Raw genomic sequence first — 13025 nt, 5'->3', positions numbered from 1 at the left:
ATCACAGATTTTTGGGTTAAGTATACACATCCCCTTTTACCTGTAAGGAAACTAAGGCTCAAGAAGTCAGTGACTTGTCCAAATTTTGCCATATGTACATGGCAGAGCAAAATCTCAGAGAGTCAGGCCTGTCTGGCTCCAAAGCTGGTCTCTCTCCCTGCTGCCCACTGTGATCCTTCACTCTGTCCCTTCTCACTTTCTGGCACAATGTGTGGCACATAATAGGTTTTCAACAAATATTTGCTGAATGAATGAATGTTACAAGTCATACAGACTTTAAAGATCTGACAAGCAACCCACACATCTGCTAAATGAGGAAACTGAGGTCCACAGCAGTTTGGTCCCAATCCTCTTAAGTGGCTCAATAGACCTAGCTATGTACTCAGTTCAGATCAGTTTCTATCTTCAAAGAACTTGTGATCTAAATCCAGAATACAGACAAATTAAAGATAAGTAATAGTTATTGAACCCTTATTACACAGACCGGGCTATGCATACATGAACTACTTTAGTCCTATAACCACCTCGTGAGGTAGTACTGTAATGCCCATTTTTCCAAAAAGCAAGTTGAGGCTCAGAGAGATTGCACACTTCTTAGTTGGATTTTTGGCACCAGGACCCAAACAGCAGGACTTTCAGCCCCCTGCTCCTTCACTGCTACTCTGTACCAAGTCCTCATGTAGACAGTTACAGTACAAGCGGCGAGCACTGTAGTGCAGGCATGCATGGGCTGTGGAAGAACAGAAGTGTTCAAGTTGCAGTGATGCATTGATTTTAAATGTGTTGGAGCTACGCTAGACCCACAGAGTTGTGGAAATCCCAAGAGGGTGGTGGTGGAGAAAGACAGGACTGGAGAAGGAAGCAGTGGCCCCATCAAGAGCTGAGGGTTAGGGTTAGCTGAGTGTCCATTTTGGTCTAGGTGCAGTAAGGAGCCACTGAAGTGCTCTCTCAGAGGAATCACCAACTTAGATTCACGTGGTAGAAACGGCTCCTTGGCTGCTGTGTGTAATCTTTACTGGGTAAACAGGGAAGTGGCTTGGGAATGAAATCAGCAGGTAAGTTAGGAGGCTCGTATACTAAAGGACTACAGTAGTGACTTTGTGTGTGTGCTCAGTTGTTCAGTCGTGTCTGACTCTTTGCGACCCCATGGAGTGTAGCCCATCAGGCTCCTCTGTCCGTGGGATTTCCCAGGCAAGAATACTGGAGTGGGTTGCCATTTCCTTCCTTCTCCAGGGGCTCTTCTTGACCCAGGGATCAGACCCAGGGATGGAACCCACATCTCTTGTGTCTCCTGTGTTGGCAGGTGGATTCTTTACCACTGGGCCACCTAATAGAAATATGTTTTAAAATATTTAATCATCAATACTTTATGATTGGTTAGCTTGGTGAGGGAGAAAGAGAAACCAAAGGTGATCAGCTCCAAGAATTCTAATTTGAGTAGCTGAGCTGGTGCCCCCTGAGATAGAGCCAGGAGAAGGATGTATTTGTGGGAGAAATGATGGATTCATTTGGAGGAATGTTGAGTTGAAGTGCTTGTGGGATATCTAGGGGATGTTTGGAAGACCACTGGGATATGTAGGTCTAAGGTTCAGGAAAAGTCTGGACTGGAAAGGGTGCCTTGGAAGACGCCAGCTCTAGGATGAAGCCACAGAACAGGATGAGAGTGTGTGGAGTAGGAAGAGCAGAGCAAAGAGCCTAGGAACATTACATTTTTAGGGCTCTTCTGGCGTTCTTTCCACCACCCCAAAGACTTAAAACTTCAGTTTTAAGTCAAAGTAAATAAAGACACACATCTTTATTCATCTGGTTTATTTGCCAAGAGCTATAACTGTAGATCTAACTGGCACCCCTTCTTCAGTTAAGTTGCCACTAAAGAAGGTGGGGGAGACAACTTCAGAATTTGGGTTGGGAGAGGCATAAGCATGGAGAGGCTGGGATGGTGGTGGGAGGTTCAGGGCTTGAGCCTCTCAGGAGTAACTGCCTGGCCCTCCCAGGGGGATGACGAAGACTGAGATATCATCCCCGGAACCCAGCTTGTTGTTGGGGAGACGCCAACCACGGTCCCGGGGTGTGCCCCGGGCCCCCAGGACCAGAGCTTGGGCCAGAGCTGTGTACCTGCCAGGAGCACATGTGCACATTCATGTACCAACACGTCTATGGGAAGGTGGGTACACAGGCCCTCACGTGGGTCTCCCAGCATCGCTTCCCTTGTCCCTTCCTTCCCCATCATCATCCCCTTGCCACCATACAACCCCTACCTGCTGGGGTCATTGGGCTCATAGGCTGACAGCACCCTGTCCACAGTGGCAGCTACCTCACAGTCACTGGTGACGTCCCACAGCCCATCTGTTCCCAGGACTAGCACGTCATCTGGACAGTGCTCGTACTGCGTCAGGTCATACACTCGCACCTGGTGGGGCAAGAGGGTGCAGAGGGAGCCTGGTGATAAAGCAACCTCGGGTGAAAGCTAGCCCAAGACCCCCAGAGGAGGGAGGGCATGGCTAAGGAGGCGCCCGTGCAGCTCACCTCAGGGAAACAGGAGAGGAAGGGCTTGATGGGCAGGGTGGAACTGCAGACCCTGAGGTTGTGGTCTCCCAAGCCCCGGGTCACCCCAATGGTGGCCATCACTCGAGCCTAAAGAAAATGAGGAGGGGGTGCTGCTCTAGCCCTCTCCCGAGTCTCTGGGACCATGGACCCTCTCCACCCCGACCCTCAGGTAGAACCTCCACCTCCCTAGACAAGTTGTGGTGGGTCCTCCTGCCCTCTCCCGCCTCTACCGTGGAGTTTACCTTTTTGCCCTCCCCACAGACCAGAGGAAACCTGAGATCCTCCAGCTCGATCTTTTTGTAGGCCCTGGGGAGGGGGAGTAGAGGAGGCATCACCCAGGCATCAAAGCCCCTCTCCCCTAGGAGCCACACCCCTTATACAAACCCCTTAAGAAGGGGCACACACCCCCCAACTCCCAGCCTAGCCCGGCCTCCAGCTTCCACCTTGCTGCTGGCCATGGACTGGTTGTGTTGCCATGGAAATGGGCCCCAGCTCTGAGGGAAGTGTTACCAGCCAGTCATGTTCTGGTCCCGGTACAGCATCCTCTGCCCCAGCTCCTTAGGCTGAACTCTGCGGGGGAACTCGAGGTGGGTGAATTCACCACCCAGCAGCTCTGGTTTCAGGAAGCCCTGGGGTTGGGAGTAACCAGAGAGAGCAGAGGGCCAGGGGGCATTAGGTTTACAGGACATCCTGGTGTACAGATGATGTTAATTATAGCAGACCTTTAAGTGGAGCTCGGGTGGGAGACCTGGGTTCAATCCCTGGGTCGGGAAGATCCCCTGGAGAAGGAAATGGCAACCCACTCCAGTATTCTTGCCTGGAGAATCCCATGGACAGAAGAGCCTGGTGGGCTACAGTCCACGGGGTCCCAAAGAGTTGGGCATGACTGAATGACTAATACTTTTTACTTTAAGTGGAGTTTACTCTGTAACATGTACTGTTCTCATATTAACATATACTAACTCATTTACCCTCATAACAGCCTTTAAGGTAGGAACTCCCGATGCATGGAGAAGCTAAGGGAGTTGTCAAAGATCACACAATTAGCAAAGTCCTGAAACCAAGGCTTGGCAGCCCAGCTCCTAAGCCATTGCTTTAAAGCGCCAAGCCATCCTGTTCCTTAGGGGCCTTGCTGTTTCCCTTCCGCACCTCTGACTGCACTTCCTTCCTCAGTGGAGGCCACAGTGGGAGCTTTGGGGCAGTCCACGTTCCTTCCTGTTGTGTCCTCCACTCCAGCCCAGCCCAGCACTCCTTAGTCTGTGAAGGGGCCTTCCCAGTAAGCTCCAGTAAGGAGCTGTCTGTCTGTATGGTGGGGGTGGGAGAGTCCTTGGGACCTGGCAGTACAGAGAGGCACAAGATTCCACAAGGAATGAGAGCAAAGGGTTTGGTTCTTACTTACAAGCAGCTGAAGACGCTGGCGCTCAGTCTCCGGGGTGAACTCCCGGGACATTGGAATGATTTCACCATTCCGGACAATGATGGCTCTGCCCAGAGAAAGAAAAGGTTTGGACTTGGCTCTCCTCAGCACCCTCACATGAAGAATTCCAAAAAGACAAGGCCCGCCCTCACAGCCCCTCACCCAGACCTCATTTTTTCCCCCTCATAGTTACTTCAAGCCATTTCTTGTCTGTGATCCCTCCTGACCCCGTCTAGTCTGATTTTTAACACCCACCACTTCATTCTCTTCTATTCCTCCATCCCAGAAAGTTGACTGCCCCCCCCCCGTCCCCCCCTCCCCACAGCCTTTTAAAAAGCTCCCACCTCATACCTGCTGTCACCTGCGTTGGCCACGTACACCTTGCCTAGCAAGTAGACCACAACCAGTGCACAGCAGCCCCCTTCCACTTGTTGGCCACGCCGCTCCCGGGCCATCTGCCCATCCTGCCATATGAGGAAGGGTCAAAGTGGGGTGGATGAAGAAGAGACTCAATACACACAGCCACCCGGCCCACATCTGCAGAAATAAACTGGCCCAGGCCAGCCACACTGGTGGAGAGGAAGGAAGACATCTGTATAACACACCCTCCCTCCCCGCCTCTGAACCAAGTTCTGCTCAGGTTTTCGAAGCTGTTATGGGTTCTCAGAGTCACCTTCTCAGGCCACCTGACTCCTATACATAGTTGACCAGAGTGTTAGCCTGGCAGGCTCTTGGCCTGGGCCACCCACTTACCATGAGCTGGAAGGCATTCTCAATGGCACCCACTACCAGGCTCTCATGAGTCACTTCCTTCTGTGAAGACCAGCAGGATTGAGGACCAACCAACTGAGAGGAATCAGAGGAACCTGGAGCCCCCGGGGTGGACGGGAGGCAGAGGGGGGGTGGTAACTGGTCCTGGAGTATCTCTACCAGGTCTTTTAGCTGCTCCCGAATGTGGCGATGCAGAAGCCTAGAGGCCATTTCAGCAGCCCCGCCCCCTGCATGCCCGTCAAACAGACCCCAGTAGTAGAAGCAGAGTCCCTGGGGAAGGAAAAGTTGGAGGTGAGTGAGTGAGTGAGTGTGTGTGTGTGTGTGTGTGTGTGTGTGTGTGTGTGTGTGTGTGTTTTATGCAGGGAGAAAAGCAAGACTCTGGGCATCCATATAAACATCAGAGAGGAAGTCAGAGTTTGGTATTAAAGGCAAATTAGATTTATTCATTCATTCACCAAGGGCCTACAATGTGTCTAAAAGCAAAGTATCAAAAGAGTCAAACTCAAAGGATAAAGATGCAAACATAAGCAATGGTAATTATTTAAATCATCAATAAATACATGAGCATCTACATTTTAGGTGGAAAACTAAATATTCATACTGACATGGTAGAATCTAACTGAGCAATGTCAGATAAAGGTTCTGTGCCATAGGCAGAAAGCTAGTGATTTAGGAGGTATTGCGTGGCTCAGATGAAAAACTAAATGCCTAGAATCCCTGGGGAGAGGTGTCTCCCATGTCTCTGGAGGCTAGGAAAGGGGGTGAGGGGCTTACCTGGCCTCGGCTAGGCTCCCTAGGTGCCCCTGAAACACTCCTCCGGCCTTCCACATACACCACTTCACAGCAAGCCTGGTCCTCATTGTGCCGGCTCTTGCCAGCGTTGATGACCCTATCAGGCCAGAGTGACCACATCAGGTTGGATACCAGGCCAGGTCCTGGAATAACTCCCACCTTAGACACACATACCCTCTCTGGCCTGCTGGCCAAGCTGAGAAAGGTCACAGCCACCTGGGAACCAGGCCAGAGGGAGGAGGAGAAGGGAGGCAGGGCAAGTCACAAGGAGTACAGTCTGGGTGTCAGGCTCCACCGCTTCTAGAAAGGCCACAGCCACAGCAGCACTTTCCCACCTCAGTCCTCCCACCTCTGGCTAAGGGGACAGCCTGATGGTGCTACTGGGGAAAGGCCTGGATGAAGGGGAGGAGGTTTTAATTCCTGGCTTGCCAAGATCCTACATCCACCCTGGTGCACCTCCCCCCAAACTGTTCTAGTGCCCTATCCACAAGACCCCACCCTACCCTCACGAGTACACCCACCTTTATCCTAAAATCATCCACTGAAAGTTTCTGCTGCTGTGTTTTTTTGTTTTTGTTTTTTGACCGCTTGTGGGGTCTTAGTTTCCCAATCAGGGATGGAACCCGAGCGCCCTGTGTTGGAAGCTTGGCGTCTTAACATGGAAGTCCCAGTTTCTGCTGCTTTGGCAAAGAGTAAGTGTACCAGCCCATATCAGGAAAGAGGAATTGAAATAGGGTAGGAGTGGAAGACCTCATGGACTTTGCTGGAGCCACACGACCCCAAACTCTTTCCAAATAGGAAGTTAAAGGAGCTGATAGTGGGGCCACAGGTCCACCAGCCACCACCCTCAGCCCCTGGGCACCCTCAGCTTCCTAAGTGCTCTGCTTTCCCAGCAGATGCATTAAAAATCCACGGGCCCTATGGGAATTCCCTGGCTGTCCAGTGGTTAGGTGCTTTCACCTCCAGTCCCGGATCCCTGGTCAGAGAACTAAGATCCCTCATGACATACAGACAGACAAACAAAACCCAGGTGGCCTTGGAGCAAGCCGGCTGCTCCTGCCACTCTGACCGCTCTGGCCCGAGGGTCCACTTCCTTGCCTGGCCTGGGCAAGTCCACCCACCAAAGGGTGTTCAAGGGGGCCTTCCCGCTTCCCCCGTGCACGCCCCCCCCCCCCCTTCCGCCGCTGGGAAAGCCGGCGGCAGCCTGGTGTCGAGGGCTATTTCTGGGTGTGGAGGGGGAGGGGAACGGTAAGAGGGACAGGGAACTGGGGCGCTGGGGTCGGGAAGCCCAAGGAATTTTTCCAGCTGCCATCTCCTATGTTGCAAGGGACCCCCGGCCCTTGACACCTCCCCTGTCTTGGCCGCTAAACTACGGGGCCCCGGCTGAGAACTGGCCAACTCATCGCTCACGGGCCCTTCGCCCTCCCGGCTCTGGGAGAGAACGAGGTTCTGAAGCGGCGAGGGTGAGGACAGTCAGCGAGCTAGAAGATCCTGAGAAAAAGCTGCACCCGACTTGAGAAAGGGCTGGGAGCGGGTGCGGCCCGAAGCCCAGGGAAAGCAAAGGTCCTGGGAAAAGGGAGCCCCCTGGCACCGAGCGCGGCGAGGGGGATGCATCCCAGAGCCGGGAATGCTGAGGTGGGGAGGAGGTTGGGAGGGGGAGTCCCATCCTGGTTAGGGTGCCCCTGGGGGCGCTCACTCGGCGTAGCCCGTGCTCCAAGGCAGGCGACGGCCGGTGTCCGGAGGGCTTTGCACAGCCCGGCCAGCGTGGTCGTCGGCGCGTCGCAGCCCCCCGGGGCTCAGCTGCAGAAAAGTCGGTCGGGAGAAGCTTGCTCGAGCCTCTACTGTCCTCGCTGGCGCCGCACCCGCGCTCCCAGCCCTGGCCGGAGGACTCCTAGGAGCTTGTGGAGGGGCAGCGGGTGGCGCCGAGGTCGCGTTGGGCAGGTCTGGCGACTTGGGGCGCGAAGGCGGGGCGCCCCCAGAGCTCACCAGGTGCGCCACGGCCGAGCGCACCCGGTTTAGCATGCTGCCTCCCTGCCCCGCCCTCGGCCGTGGCCCCGCCCCAGAGCAGGTCCCGCCCCCTAGGGCTCGAGAGGGGCGGTGCTCGCTCTGGTCGGTTCGGTCCCTCCATTGGCTCCCCGCCCCCAGGCAGGTCCCCGGCAAAACTTCCCGGCTCCCGGACCCGCCCCGCGGGCTAGTGGCCTCTACCCACCCCGTCCGGCTTCTCCCGCCTCCGTTTTTTAGGGGAAGAAGGGTCTGCTGTTGTAGAGAGGGAACAGAGAGAAGGAAATCTTACTTCAGCCTTGTTCTACATTAGACATCAGCTAGAACTTCCCCATTGTGACGGGGAGGTGGTGTCTCCTCGACCTCGGTTCGTTGTGGCCAGCCTGCCCAGAGGTTGGTGGAGCTGATGACTTCCATCAAAGACCTATGGGTGTGAAGCTCTGGTGTGATAACACCTCTGGCTTGGTCTGCCAGAGTGAGAATGAGGGCGAGCGAACTGTTGCTGGGTTGCTGTGGAGATGGTAACAAGGCAGGCTGGAGCCAGTCATCCTGCACTGGGGAGCTGGGTAAGTTCCTGGATTCCTAGAGGCACTGTTCCCCGTGAAGACCACCTCTAGATCCGTCAGAGCGGTTGCCACTCCATTTTTCTTCAGGACCCAATTTCTTCCCATATTTCCATATTTAAAACACCTTCCCTGGTGGTTCAGATGGTAAAGCGTCTGCCTGCAATGCGGGAGACCCGGGTTCGATCCCTGAGTTGGGAAGATCCCCTGGAGAAGGAAATGGCAACCCACTCCAGTACTCTTGCCTGGAAAATTCCATGGACAGAGGAGCCTGGTAGGCTACAGTCCATAGGGTTACAAAGAGTCAGACATGACTGAGCAACTTCACTTTCTTTCTTTACCACAGAATTAGGTAGTAAGAATAACAACAATGACTACCATTTATTGAGGACTAACTACATAATGGTCCCTCTGCAAAGTGCTTTCTGTACTTCAGGCCCTTTACACTGCACACTAACCCTACCTAGGTTTTTGTTATGTTCTTTTTATGGATGAGGCATGTCTGGACGCTCCTGTTATTTTACATGACTTATTCCAGGAGGTCAACCACCCAGTGTGAAATTTATGTCTGTGTCCATTTCCCAACCATCTAAACTGATACTATCTTAAGAATCTAAATCAGAGAAGAAGAGTTAAGAAGAGATAGGTGAAGAGCAGAAAAGTGGGGGTTCCTTTTCTCCCACCCTCTTTCTCTTAACACAGAGACTGAGAGCAATCCAGGCGCACAACTTCTGTGATTGCCACCGGGGGGAGACAGAGGCCAGGCTAAGTGCCTAGCTGAGAAAGGAGGGCAGAACTGACAGGCTGCTGAAAGAGCTATGGTCCCTAAGCCTGGGAATTGATTGGGCTTCCAGAGACACCTCCTTCCCCATGCATGGTTCAAATGGGGACAAGGCCCTTAAGGTCCTAATGCAAGTTAGGGTAGTTCTCAGAGGTCACTGGCACCCAGTTCATGATGGGTATTCCACCTCTGGACTCTGTCTGGTGGGTGCTTCCTGACCACGACTCTGTTCCTGGCTACCCTGTAGCCCCAGAAGGGGTGACTTTCCTGGTAGCTTCCAAATAAAAATATCACAATGGTCATTCAGGTTGGTAGACTTCTGTAATTACACCTACACCCTGGGCAGAGAGAAATAAAAAAGAAGTCACAAGAAAAGAAAAAACAAAAGTCAGACCCAAAGGCACACAGAGTGGCAAGGCAGATGGAGATACAGGACTTGCTGCTGCTGCTAAGGATATTTCCCTCCTGTTTGAGAAAAACTGAAACAAGCTCACAGATAAATGGCATAAACAGCCACAGCAAGCTAAAGACAGAAGAAAACAATACAACATCCTGGCTATTTTTATTATTCAGTGTTTCTGGGACAGTTTGCTTACCACTTCTCTGTGTCACTCAGCTCCGTAATTCCTTTTTTCCCCCTCAGGTCCGTAATTCTTGCTCTTCACAACATCCATCATGATGTGACTGCAAGTGGGCTACAGAGCCAGGGCCCAAAGGCCTCCTAGTTTCAGCACCAGATGGTCAACAGGGATGTCAACAGTTTCCTTGGGCTTCAGAACAGCCTCCTGACCATACCCAAATCCTAAGGATACCCAAATCCTAAGGATCTCCTCTCCCTGAAGCTCTCACCAGCTATTCCTGGCATCATCACACCTCTTCCATCCTCAGACTGCCCCAGAACCTGGTGAGAAGGTCACCACCTCTGTTCATCCCCAGGGCAGCAGAGTGAAAGGGAAAAGCAGGCATGCAGTGGGAAGGAGCAATCGTGTAGGTTATTCTTCTCTGCTGCGAACTGTTCAGAGGCTGGTCCTGCCAGGAGTGTGCAAGGCCTCGGCTAGGGGTGGGAACTGGGCATCCTTAAGAGAAGTCCCTCTGTCCTGGGCCACATGCAATGGCTCAGAGTCCAGAACTGGGCTTCTTCCCCTTGCCTCTGCCCTCCCCATTACTCCAACCCGAAAGTCCTCTTTAACTAGGAGGAATAGCCTTCAATTAAGAGGCAAATTCACACACCAACCACCACTTCCCTCTCTCATTTGTCTAATACTTTCACGTCCAGATCACCTGTAATGAATTACACACTGTACAATGGCAATTACATTGCGGTTTTTACAGTGATGAAGAAACTGGGTCTCAAGAGTTCCCAAGTTGAGGTCACCCACAGGCCTACCGAAGCCTTCCTGCCTGCTGGGCTCCTACCCTCATACCTCTCCTGGTCCTTCCTGCCGCAGAGGACACCACTCCTGAAGCAGAGATCGTTTGTTATTTCCTCCTGGATTTTTAACATTTTAACATGGAAGGGATAACATATCTATCCAGAAGAACACTGTCAAATAGAATTTTGTGCCGTGTGGGAATGTTCTGTATCTTTTCTGCCCAATGCAGTAGTCCCTAGCTACATGTGGCAACTGAGCACTTTAAATGTCATGAGTGTAAATGAGAAAATTATATTTAGATTTAAACAATCACATACGACTAATGGTTACCTTATTAGACAGTGCAAGTTCGGAAATCTTCAAGGCCCAAAGTCTCTGAGTGCCTGAGCTTTCCTCACACTCAGCACCCGCACCCCAAGCTCTAAGACGTCCAGAGTTTTGAGGGACCTTTCTGAATTACCCCAGCCTACACCAGGGACCGCATTGCGGGACTGGCTTCTTTTCCCCTCTTCCCTAGTCTTGCCTCGACCGCCAGGGGTCGCTGTGCCCCCCGGGCGGGCGCGGGAGGCGGAGGCGACAACCGCTCTGGGCTGGGGAAGCGAGAGCGGCCCCGGGTGAGGAGGAGGCGGCGGCGGCGGCGGCCGCGTACTTCCCCAGCCTGCGGGCGGGAGCATCGGAGGGACCCCGGCTGAGCTCTGCAGAGCTGGCCGGGCGGGCCCGGAGCTCCCTGGTACCCGGAGCGGGCCCCGCCTGACCGTGATGCCACTTTGACCAGAGCCCCACAGCAACTTGGTGAGGGGAACAGAGCTCCGGACTAGACAGCACCCGAGCTGGCCTCAGTCCCCCTTTCGGGTCTCCATCCTGGGCTCAGAGGTGAAGAGAACCTCAGGCCGGTAGAACTAGCTGGCACCGCCTGGGGCAGGTAGGTCCTGGACTTGGGGGCTCAGAATTGGGAGGACTGAGTCGGCGTGGGGCGGGAGAGGTGGAGAAAGATGGATCTTGTAGTTCACATTCTCAACCCTATGCTGGCATGCAGGGGCTTGGGGGAAACAGCCTGGGAAACTGAGGCAGGTGTGTGGAAGCCCGAGAACAAACCCCAGAAGCTTCTCTCTCTAGCTGTCTCTAAAGGAGGGAATAGAATGCCGGAGAAACCACCTAATACACTCCTAGGTCTTTTGGATTTTGAGGTTCATTAAGAGATATGAAAACGTTAGATTGGAGGATGTGGCAGCTCAGAGAGAAATGGGATGTGGGGGCTGCCTTTGTAATTACCAAAACAAATATTCCCGAAGAGGGCGGGGAGAAGAGATATCAACTCAGGAAAGAGGTGCTTCTAGAATCTCCTTGCTTTTGGAGCACACCTATTCCAGGGGGCTTGGCACCACTTCCTCCATCTGCCCCCACAGTCCCTTCTGGGCTCTCACTCTTGGAGAGCCACGACAGGAGGCTCTCCATCCTCCTTGAGCCCCACCATCTGACCTGCCCCAGTTCCACCTCCCTTTAGAGGCTGAGAGAGGGGAGGTCTTAAACAGACCTTTGGAGCTGAAGCCTCTGGGGCTCAGAAACCTGGAAGGGGAATGGGGGTGAGGGTGGTGGAGCTGAGCCGGCTCCTGGGCAGTCCAGGAAGCAGGTGCGAAGCAGGATGAGGGGAGGGGGCGGCAAAGAGGATTCAGGACCTCGGGGCTGTTACTCTCAGGAGCCTCTCCCCAGCAGCAGTCTGTCAGATACTGCGCAGAAACACTTCTCTGGCCTTCATCCTCTTCCCAAGACCAGAGAGGTGATAGCGTTGGTTCGTAGACACCTCCTACCATCTCCCACTTCTCTTTTCAGGCTTACCACCCTACTCTGCAAGGCCCTCAGCGAATTCCCAAGGCAGAGGAGGTACTTTACCCCCTGTCCTGGCACCTTGGGGAACAGCCTCAGAATTAGGTTCTACTTCAGTGCCCAGTCCACCCACTAGCCCTCACCCAGGCCCTCTTCCACCTCATGGAGGGCCACAGGCTCCCTCTGTCCCTTGCAAAGCACAAGAATCTCTCCTGCTTGTCTAGGTAGAGTCTGAAGCCAGTGGATGAACAGACAGAAGTTAAAGGATTCCAAAAAGGTGAGTTGAAGAGGGGAAGTTGGGGGGGGTGGCGCATGGGTAGACATAGATCAATCACTGTTTCCAAAAGGAGCAGGGGAGCAACTTCGTCTCCTGGTTTGGCCTCTGGTGTTTCCAGCAGCAAGCTGGCACCTGAGGGAGCCCTTGATGCCCCAAGGGACCAGCGGTGCAGCAGAAAGGGTGGTTCAGGCCTCTTCTGTGCTTGGTGTCTCCCAGCTGCTCTGTGCCTCTGCTTCCCTGGGATTCCCTCCATTTCTATTCCACTGTCTGGGAAAGATTTGGGAGATGTAAACCAACAAGGATGAAGGAGGAGAAGGAAAGGGAAGAGAGCAAAAACAAAGTGGTCCATTGGAAACAGGGCAGGTTTCTGGGCTCAGGGCTTTTCGATCCACATGCTGCCTGGCCTTGGGCAAGTTATTTGACTTCTCTGAGCCTCCATTCCATTTCTTCCTTTTTATATTTAATTTTTGTTTAAGTTGAATTGCTAGCAGATTGCTATGGTTCAGAATCCAAAAGATTAAAGAGCAATAGGAAGAAAAAATGTCTTTTCTCCCTTTGCTTCTCAGTCAACCAGTTTCTCAGACCACTACTTTCTCTTCTTGGTGGCAAACAACATTATTAGGGTCTTTTGGTACATTTTCCAGAGTGAGCTAGCTTACTCATATTTGAGCAACATATA

The 13025-nt window shown here is 53.1% G+C and overlaps 1 protein-coding gene across 1 annotated transcript; it reads right to left on the bottom strand.

Moving 5' to 3' along the window:
* Positions 1-1806: 1806 nt before the first annotated feature.
* Positions 1807-7563, bottom strand: PPM1J (protein phosphatase, Mg2+/Mn2+ dependent 1J). The gene is made up of 10 exons (XM_052637243.1): positions 7224-7563; positions 5510-5624; positions 4718-5005; positions 4316-4428; positions 3947-4031; positions 3058-3176; positions 2790-2853; positions 2527-2634; positions 2259-2410; positions 1807-2115 (listed from the first exon to the last, which is right to left on the bottom strand). The coding sequence occupies exons 1-10, from the start codon at positions 7547-7549 to the stop codon at positions 1968-1970; spliced, it is 1518 nt and encodes a 505-aa protein (XP_052493203.1). The 5' UTR covers positions 7550-7563; the 3' UTR covers positions 1807-1967.
* Between the last annotated feature and the right edge of the window lie 5462 nt (positions 7564-13025).

The sequence above is a fragment of the Budorcas taxicolor genome, chromosome 3 (assembly GCF_023091745.1).
Source record: "Budorcas taxicolor isolate Tak-1 chromosome 3, Takin1.1, whole genome shotgun sequence".
Taxonomy (NCBI): Eukaryota; Metazoa; Chordata; class Mammalia; order Artiodactyla; family Bovidae; genus Budorcas; species Budorcas taxicolor.
Note: the sequence above shows the minus strand (reverse complement) of the source record. Positions and strands in the feature narration are given on the sequence as shown.